The following is a 10,613-nucleotide window of genomic DNA, read 5'->3' on the forward strand; positions in this document are numbered from 1 at the left end:
ATATCCCAATTCAGCGGCACGCGCACGTACGAACCGTTCTACGGTACGGAAACGCTTCTCGAATGCGACACGTGGTGCTTTTATATTGCGTAGCTGCCAGAGCAATACTTGTCCGCAACGAGAGGCTTCTTTCACTAAGTCTAATCTTTTTTCAGATTGAGATTTCTTCGTGCACACACGATGCGAACTAAATCATGTTAAAAACTAGGATATCATCTGGGGCCCAGTGCAGGATTTTGACTGGCTGTAAACAACTGGCAATAACTTTTCCCGCAGGGTATAAGACAACTGGTTTATCGATTGACTGATTACTGGGTTTACGGCCCCAAAGCGACTCTGGGGCTATGGGCGACGCCGTAGTGGCGGGCTCCGGATTAATTTTCGCCAACTGGGGTTCTTTAACGGGCACCTAGGTCTAAATGCGGGCACGGCTGCCAGGATTCGAACCCGCGACCCCGTGCTGTTTGTGGGTTCGGCTCCCAGTGGCGACAAGTTATTTTTTAGATGGTCAAAAAAATTTAACAATAGCCTGTAGCACATAGCACAATTCTAACCCTTGATCTAAGTTACTCGATGAGGCGGCCATTACTTTTACGCCTAATTGAACAATTAAAGTAATTACACATATTAACTTTTGAATTAGTTACATTACGGCACATGTGTAAATCTACGAATTATAGCCGGTGAGTTCGCAATCCGTATCTACTAGGAACGAATTCTTTGGACTGCACCAGTACCCGCCGCGGTTGCTTAGTGGCTATGGTGTTGCGCTGCTGAGCACGTGGTCGCGGGATCGAATCCCGGCCACGGCGGCCGCATTTAAATGGGGGTGAAATGCGAACACACCCGTATACTTGGATTTAGGTGCGCGTGAAAGAACCCCAGGCGGTCCACATTTACGGAGTCCCCCACTACGGCATGCCTCATAGTCAAATCGTGGTTTTGGCACGTAAAACCCCATAATTTAAGGACTGCACCAGTTTCGAGATATTCAAGGCGATCAAGATTAGCGCTCGTCCTGTCGTCTTCTCTGTCTGTGTCCCTGTTATTTGCGCTAGTCTTTTGATTAATAATTCGAGATATTTATTTTCAAAGTGTCCGACGAAATTTATTGGCGTTCCAATTATTTACTTTAAGAAAACGCTGTTTTATGCATTGAAGCACAAAAGTAAATGGAATACCAATGCATTTCGTCGGACAGTTTCAAAATTAATATATCGAAACTGGTGCATTCTAGAGAATTCGTTTCAAGTGGATATGGTTTGCGAACTCACCGGATATAATTCGTACATTTAAATATGTGCCGTAAAATAATTAAATGAAAGGTTAGTTAGGGTAATTATGTTATTTAGTTAAGCATTTTGATTTCACGGAGAAGTAATGGCCGGTTCAACGAGGAACATAGTCCAAGGGTAAGAATTATGCTATCTGCCACACGCAATATTAAAAAAAATATTGGAACTTCTAAACTTCTAAAGAAAAACACCTGGTCTATAATATATATATATATATATATATATATATATATATATATATATATATATATATATATATATAAAGAGAGAGAGAGGTTATAATAGAAGGCAGGAAGGTTAGCCCGGCTGATCCCCCTACGCTACCCTGCACTATAGGAAAGGAGGAAAGGGGACTAAACGATGAGGAGGAGGAGAGTAGTTTACATTTTGCACGGTTCACACTCAATCAAACGTTCGTCGTTGAGTCATTCACACGCGGTTATATAGGCTGGTGCATTTGAAGAACAGCAGCAGCGCTTTTGTGGTTTTGTACGTCGTAGACGCACGTGACCACGGTCGCAAGATCTCTTCTGTGAACGGCCTTTCATCTAAGCGGCCAAAATCTGTCCGAAGGGCAATCCTGTCCCCTTCATATGTTGGGGAGTCACACAGGAGATGTTTTACTGTTTCTTCGGCGCCACATGCACTTCCCGTGTAGACTGCATAAGAGCCAGGGGCCCGAATTCGCAAAGCTTTTGGATCGCACAAGAGCTGTTTACCATTGGCACACGCCATATAGCTCCGCTATCATACGTACACTCAAGCAAGTTGGAGGCGCTCTGTTCTTACGAAACGCTCTGCGTGTATGCTTCGTGAATCGGGGCCAAGAAGGCGCCCTCTGCTTCGGGAAACCACTGCCTTCTCGAGTGAAACCACTCTTTCGCTTTATGATCACTGCAAGCACATAGCAAGCTGCGTCTGCGAACATTCTCTTTCTTTGCGGACTATACCGTCGGCAGATGTGTCGTTGTAAGAAGTAGAACCACGTTTGCTTTGAAAATGAGTTCGTGGAGTGAGCATTCGCGTGGTTTTTACGTGTGCAGCCCAGACCTGGTCTTCGTCAGTCGCGGTCCCGGCAACACTCAAGTCTGGCAGCTGGGTTCCAAGTTGGTGGCGGCAGGCGAAGTAAACCAGAGCGACCTCATCAGGGATGTGGCCAATGGCACCTTTGCATCTGAGTAGCCCGCACTCCTCGGGTCGATAGCCAACATCCAACATTGGCTGTACGTGTGTGTATGGTTTGGTATTAACTGGTGTCGCAGGCTAGTGCGCTTCATATCCAAGGTGCTGAAAAGCTTTTTGCCGATAAACGGCGATGTGACCGAGAGATATTTAACCTATCTGTAGAGAAAAAAATAATTATGGCTGGTTATTAAATAACCTAATAAATATCCTTTAAAATTTACATTGTTTTGAGCGTTAGGAACATTTTAGTGAAATGGAGCAAGGTCTTTTGGCAGAACGGATGGTAGGTGCAGGGATCTGTTTTATAAGTGAATGGCAAGTTCAGTGAATAGCTAGGTTTGCTCACGGCAAGAAGTCGTTTCGCAGCGTGTTGGTTGATATTGTAACAGCCAGCAGGATGCTATCGGCCTCTTGCGCAGTCCTGGCAAACACCGGAGAAAAGCTGTGGCATTCCAGTTGAGAAGCAAAGAGAGCACTCAGTCCAGCTTATACGCGGCTAATCGGGGTGTGTTGAACGGCAAGGCAAAAATTAACAGCTCCGCTGCGCTTTGTGGCCCGCCGGTTTTGCACCGCCATTTCGACAGGAAATGTGCACTGTGTTCCTGCCGAGTTCAGTTTAGTATGACCTAGTCTCATCAGCCTGCGGGTATGTATGCATGAAAGCGGCGGGAAGCGAGATGCCGTCGGCTCTTTTGACCGAAGCCGCGCAAAATTAGTTGCAGTGGGCCACGTGCCGGGATGTTTCCTTTCACCTCAATGTTCTATTTCTTTATTTATATTCGCAGACGTCCAGTGAACTTTGTTCGCTCACGGAAACGAGAGTGGAGGTGCACCTTTCATCGGGATTGACGTTTCATTGAGAACGACATGAAAGAAGGAAGTACACGGATGATCCGTCACATTTGCCCCACACGCGGCTAGAAAAATATTTCGAAAGAAAGGGCTCCCAACTAAGGGAATAAACTGCACTGGGCCCCAGATGACGTCGTGGCTGTATGTGTTTAGGGTGCCTCAATCATTGAGGCCCTTATTGGCGTTGCTTATTGCAGCCGCGAAGGGCATCGTCACAATGTCGCAAAGGACGCCTGCGACGAAGCGAGTTTCATGGAAATATATTCCAAGTTCACATGCGCTAACGTTCACGAGCCAAAGCTTTGAAAACTCGTGGTTTATGCGTATGTGATATAAGATTTGATAAGTTTTACTCCGTTAACTAAAGCTAAGGAGTTAGTTAAGTTAAACTCTTAGTAAAAGTAAAGGAGTTAACTCTAATATCTGCAGTATTCATTCATTCATTCATTCATTCATTCATTCATTCATTCATTCATTCATTCATTCATGCATTCATTCATTTACATTATATCACAGGGCTTCCGAAGAAGCATATATAGTGAGGGGGCACGGTGCAATACACAGTTATGTCAGCAGACAACAACTAAAACAAAGCACTGGAGTGTCATCGATGTACTATACAGACCTATTCAGTATGTAATACAAGGGAATGTGGAATGCTTGCACAATATTAAGATGTCTGCCCAGTTGTTCACGAAAGTGGTTACGGTCAGTGATCGTGACGATGGCTTCGGGAAGTGCAATGGCGCGTGGTAGTGCAGATGAATTGAACGCTTGAGGCCTTCCAGAAATGGCGGTTGATACTCAGATTACTATGTAGACCTCGTGATGTGCGCGTGGGAGGGTGAATTGGTAAGCGACGAGGCGGTAGGATATGAACAGATTTGTGCAATGGACATAAAAGGGAAACAGAGCGACGGGTATCCAATGGCTGGAGGTCAAGTTCCTGTTTAAGATTAGTAACGCTGAAATGGCGGTCGTAGTTAGATTATATAAATCGAGCGACCCTATTTTAGATCGACTCTACCTTGTTAGCGAGGTACTTCTGGTGAGAAGACCAGACTGCTGAGGCGAATTCTAGCTGCGAGCGAACGAATGTAGGCTAATTTACGTATACATATGAGTTAAAATGACGCAAATACGACGCAAATAGCCATGTTTTAGATGCCTTAGCGCAAATGGTAGTTATGTGCTACTTCCAGGAGATGGTAGGTAGATGGTAGGACTAATTCCTAAGTAGGTGTATGAAGAAGCTTGGGGAAACACTATTATTTATAGAATAAAGAAAGCTAGATGTAGAGTGCTTACTACTGAACGAAAATACCTTACTTTTAGTTGAGTTAAGGGTCATTAGCCAGTTATCGCACCAGGATTTGATAGCTTTAAGGTCGTTTTGAAGGGTAAGATGGTTATTAGCATTTTTAATAACCCGGTAGGCAATGCAGTCATCGGCATTGCACTTCAACATTGTGACGAAGAAAGGTTTCTGGTTCTTCAAAAGTGTATAATGTATATAATACCGTGTTGTTTATGATTACCGTGGCAGAGGTAGTCGTCGTCGTCGTCGTCGTCGTTGTCGTCGTCGTCATCATCATAATCATCATCATCATCATCATCATGTTTTATGTCCACTGCAGGACGAAGGCCTCTCCCTGCGATCTCCAATTACCCCTGTCCTGCGCCAAAAGATTCCAACTAGCGCCCGGGAATTTCCTAATTTCATCGCTCCACCTAGTTTTCTGCCGTCCTCGACTGTGTTTCCCTTCTCTTGCTATCCATTCTGTAACCCTAATGGCCCAACGGTTATTTAGCTGGCGCATTACATGACCTGCCCAGCTCCATTTTTTTCTCTTGATATCAATTAGAATATCGTCTATACCCGTTTGCTCTCTGATCCACACCGCTCTCTTTCTGTCTTTTAACGTTATGTCTAGCAATCTTCGTTCCATTACTCTTTGCGCGGTCCTTAACTTGTTCTCAAGCTTATTTGTCAGTCTCCAAGTCTCTGCCCCATATGTCAGCACTGGTAAAATGCACTGATTATACACCTTCCTTTTCAATGATAATGGTAAGCTTCCAGTCAGGAGCTAACAATGTCTGCCGTATGCGATCCAACCCATTTTTATTCTTCTATGAATTTCCTTCTCATGATCAGGGTTCCGCGGGATTAATTGACCTAAGTAAACGTACTCCTTCACATACTCTAGAGGCTGACTGGCGATATTGAACTCTTGTTCACTTGCCCGGCTATTCATCATTATCTTTGTCTTCTGCATATTAATCTTCAAGCCCACTCTTCCACTCTCTCTGCTAAAGTCCTCAATGATTTGTTCTAACTCGTCTGCATTGTTGCTCAATTGAACAATGTCATCGGCAAACCGAAGGTTGCTGAGATATTCGCCGTCGATCCTTACTTCTAAGCCTTCCCAAGTTAATAGCTTGAATACTTCTTCCAAGCACGCAATGAATAGCATTGGAGATATTGCGTCTCCTTGTCTGACCCCTTTCTTTATAGGTATCTTCCTACTTTTCTTGTGTAGAATTAAGGTAGCTGTGGAACTTCTGTAGATATTTTCCAAGGTATTTACGTAAGCGCTCTGTACTCCTTGATTACCTAATGCCTCTATGACCGCTGGTATCTCTACTGAATCAAATGCCTTTTCGTAATCTATGAAAGCCCTATAGAGAGGCTTATTGTACTCTGCGGATTTCTCAATAACCTGATTGATGACGTGGATATGATCCATTGTAGAGTATCCCTTCCTGAAGCCAGCCTGTTCCCTTGGTTGACTAAAGTCCTGTGTTGCCCTTATTCTATTGGAGATTATTTTGGTAAATATTTAATATAATACTGAGAGTAAGCTAACGGACTTATAGTTTTTCAATTCTTTAACATCTCCCTTTTTGTGGATTAGTATAATGTTTGCATTCTTCCAGTTTTCTGGGACCCTTGCAGTGGATAGACACTTCGTATAAAGAGCCGCCAGTTTTCCAAGCATTATGTCTCCTCCATCTTTGATTAGTCACCTATGGGTAGATATTGAAAGAGCTGCATTCAGTAAAAATCTAGAAATGTAATGAATTGGCTAAGTACAGTTTAGTCTAATAGACATATCTACCGGTTTCATAGTCTCGCTTAAAATCAAGGTTTAGCGCTCCAAAACTGTGTGTCCAATCCGTTCCAACTCCCATTCCGAAATCTCGGGCTCACATTCCATTCACATTCCATCTACGAGACTAGCACCATCATTCTATCCCCATTCCATTCAGGGTGACTGGAAATGTGGGATGATTCCGTAATCATTCCAATTCTGGATTTTCCACTCCGCAACTCTGGTGCGCACTATGTACAAATGCACCATTTCATATGACCCCCTCGTCATCTGCAGCAGAATACTATAGGCCTATAGCCAGGCAAACATCTGCAGCACCCATTAAATAGTGTTTAATAGTGTTTTTCTCTGTCTCTTACCCTTCAGTCCGCGGTCGATTGCCAAGTTTGGACAAAGAAGCAACCAAAACGTTCGCGAGCATACTGGACGTGGTGCATTGTTTCTGGCATGTGGCAACAGATGGTGCACAAGTCGTTGTGAGAGCCAAACATATTGTAGCCTTTGAACGACGCACGGTTGACTTCGCTGGATGTCATGTGGCATTCGAAAAGACTTAGTAGGGTCAATCCTATGAAGGCGGCTATAACGATTGGCCGATTGTGACCAGTGTCTTCTTGGAGTATTTGACATAGCCGCACTGCCGAGATAGTGGGGTTTGGGTTTGTATAATGACAATTCAATATGTGTGTCATCATTCGAGGGGAGGCTCACAGCTTCATCTGCGAGGTGATTTCTATGCAGGCCGCAGCAGTGGCGTAGCCAGAAATTTCCTTTGGGGGGGGGGGGGGGCTCATATTGCAGCTCGGCCTCCTCCTTAAGAAGCTTTAGCTCGGGTGCTCATCTAAATCCATGTAAATGCGTTTTTCTCGGCAATCACTACACCAAATTTGACGAGGTTTGTTGCATTTAAAATAAGAACTTAAATTCTACTGACTTTTCGTTTCGATTTTTTTCATTTAGGTTGTCAGTTCTTTATTAAAAATTAGAAAAAAATCACCAATTTTCAGCAAACGAAACTATCAAGTTTAACACTCCGTAACCCGGCAATTAAATATAACATCGCAATTATGTGACTTGCATATCATAGTACATATACAGCGGATAAAATTGATATGTTACACATGAATCTCAAAAAATTTAGTATTATGGAAATACGGCTTTTGCAGAACCCTTGTACACAACGTAACCAATTCACGTAAGATACGAATTGACCAATCAAATTTGTCCGCTTTGAGTGTTATAATAGATGCCGTTTACAGAACCGCGATATCTGTTCTGGATGCAGAGCTATTAGCTTTTAAACGTCGTGCCTCTATTCTAATTCGAACTTTCGAATTTTTCAAGATATTTAAACAAAATTCAGACCCTAAATCGTAATTCCGCTTCCAACAGACACAAGAATTTAACTTTCTCTCTCAAGTGCAACAAATTTCAAGAAAAGCGATTGAGGAGTTATCTCAGAAAAGTGTTTCTGCGTTTTACATGTACTTGAATAGGCCGCGTCGGAGTTAGGCCCGAGCTAAAGCTTCCTCTTCAATAATTTGTCGAGGTTTCAAATACATGAATAATAACTGCATTGACATTGCCAAAGATGCTGCAAACGAATTCTTGAACGCTACACACTGTCAAAACAGGTCAAATATGTATTTTTTCATAAAATAATATATTCCTATGTGCCAAAAATTGTGACCAGAATACCTGATGTTAACGCTTTAATGTTTTTTGCCTACCTGATAAGTAAAGAAAATATCACACGAACTTTAGAACTATATCAGTTCGAAACCAGCAAAGCAGTGCATGCCGCTGATATGAAAAATGCAAAGGCCATGAAATGAACAAGTTGATGGCAAATGTGTTAATGAAACTTTGTCATTCAATAACCTTGTTCCCATTCTTGTACATATGCAACAGCCAGTGAAAAATCTCAATGACGCTGTCATTTGTTCTAATGTATTACGCAGGAACAGTCGTGTGTCCGGTCGTGTGTCGTGAGTAATTGCATCGAAATTATAGTCGCAATAGAGAGCGTGTATAAAAAGCGGGAGTTCTGCAAAATATACGAGGGCGAGTCAAATGAAAATGAGCCAATGGGAATACATGACAAACAGGGTATTTTATTTAAAAGTAGTCTTCATGAGCATTTAGACATTTCTCCCATTGACTAGCGAGTCGCATGATTTCCGTCCCATAAAGCTCCTTGGGTTGCTGCTTCAAAAAGCCTGCAACTGACTCTTTCATGTCATAGTCCGACACAAATCTGGTTCTCTTGAGCTGTTTCTTCAGCTGCCCCAACGTGCGGAAGTCGCAATGCGACAGGTCTGCGCTGTTTGGTGGATGTTGCAGTGTTTCCAAGTTGAACTTTGCCAGTTTTGCAATAAGCACATCAGCGACGTGGGGACGGGCATTGTCGTGGAACAAGATGACCCCATTCGTCAAAATATTTCACGTCGTTTGTTCTTGATTAAGACTCGTAGCCGATCCGTCATTTCGCAATATCTGAAATAATTGATAGTCTCTCAAGATTTAGCAAATTCTGTCAGTAATGGCCCCTGACGACAGAAAAAAAAACTCAGCAACACCTTTCCGGTGGTAATGACGGCCTTTGCGTTCTCTGGGGGTGGTGAATTCGAATGTTTCCACTGTAAGCTTTGCCATCATGCTTCAGGATCGTAGTAGTGGCACCATGGTTTGTCCCCGATCACAGTTGCAGACAAGAAGTCGTCACCCTCATTATGATACCAGATCAGATGAGTCACGGCAGCACCGAACTTCTCCGTCCTGTGGCGGTTCAAAATCTTGGGCATCCACTGCGGACACAAGAGCCGATAACCGAGATGTTCATGAATTATGGCGTGAACTGAACCGTGAGTGATGTCCACACGCTCTGCCAGTTCATTGATGCTTATCCTCCGTTCTTGTCTCATAAGATCATCAACCTTTGGAATTTAGTTGGGGGTGATTGCACGATGGCGTTGGCCCGGTCTTGGATCGTCTTTGCAACTTTCACGTCCTTCTTTGAACCGTTTACTCCAACGCTTCACAGTGGCCAATGAAATGAAATGTTCAACGAACACGGCAGCCATATGGCGACTAATTTCTTTTTGGGAAACACCTTTAGCTGTCAAAAACCTCACGGCACCACGCTGTTCAACTTCTGGAGCATCCATTACGTCACGCAACCATGTTCAACCTAGTGTACGAGAGCATTAAAGAACATTTATCCTCACACCTGCGTGTCACTTTTGTAAATGAGAGATGCCTGTGTGCTAATGAAAGATAATGAACCGAACCATTATTACGCGGTGTGGGTAGGCTAACTTTCATTTCACTCGCCCTCGTACATTATAAATGCGAAGGTACACCTTGATAAAGGGCAAAAAAGTGCCACTGGAAACAAAGTTCACTGCACGTATACACAAAACCTGGTAACAAGATATTTAAGTATACGCATAACTATCCAATAAATTTACCTATCTAAGAAAAAGTCGCTGTATATAATGCGTCACACGAGGCAAATAAACATGTTGCGCAATCACATATTCAGAGAAATCCCGCCCCCATTCCATCCACTATCCCCGATGCGTATCGCGCGCGACGGAAGGCGGCGCGCTTGCTCCCCGCTTTTCTCTTTTGCGCATACAAGACTTAGCCACCATCGTCGGCTCACCCCATTCCACCCCCCCCCCCCTCAAAGTCAAAGCAGAAAAAATAAATAGGAACGGAATTACCTTGGCTGGCTTTAGTGTCTTGACATGGATGCTTTGGCGTAGGTGAAAAAAAATGTAATTTTTTTATGTGACATGACGGCACGAATGAACCACCACAACGCTTCGTCTCATCGGACCTCGCTGCGTGCTTTGTCAACTTGATTGATTTGTTTATTGATTGATTCTTTATTGGTTTATTTTGCCTGATAGTGTGTTGATTAGGCTTGTGTCGTGTATGTTCCGATGTAAGACTTTAGAAAAGTCAATGCATCTTTGGCGTCAAATGTATATAACTACATTAAGCCCACAAAGTTCCGCAATTGAAAATCTGAAGCACAAGTTTGGAAATGTCAATGCACCTTTCGCATCAAAAGTTTATGAGAACTTTATACCCATAATGTTTCGGAATTGACATCCATGCGCTCCGTAGATTCCGCGGCCTCTGCGACATGCCGCGGTGA

At 43.4% G+C, this 10,613-nt stretch overlaps 1 protein-coding gene across 1 annotated transcript in view; it reads left to right on the forward strand.

Annotated features, from left to right (window-relative positions):
• The window catches only part of LOC126545560 (cytoplasmic dynein 2 intermediate chain 2-like), a 28,659-nt gene extending 25,196 nt beyond the window's left edge, over positions 1-3,463 (forward strand). The window contains exons 7-8 of the mRNA XM_050193480.2: positions 2,339-2,518; positions 3,266-3,463. Coding sequence (XP_050049437.2) covers positions 2,339-2,477 — 139 coding nt within the window. The 3' untranslated portion in view covers positions 2,478-2,518; positions 3,266-3,463. The remainder of the gene's footprint in view (positions 1-2,338; positions 2,519-3,265) is intronic.
• The last annotated feature ends 7,150 nt before the right edge of the window (positions 3,464-10,613 follow it).

The sequence above is a fragment of the Dermacentor andersoni genome, chromosome 1 (assembly GCF_023375885.2).
Source record: "Dermacentor andersoni chromosome 1, qqDerAnde1_hic_scaffold, whole genome shotgun sequence".
NCBI classification, from domain to species: domain Eukaryota; kingdom Metazoa; phylum Arthropoda; class Arachnida; order Ixodida; family Ixodidae; genus Dermacentor; species Dermacentor andersoni.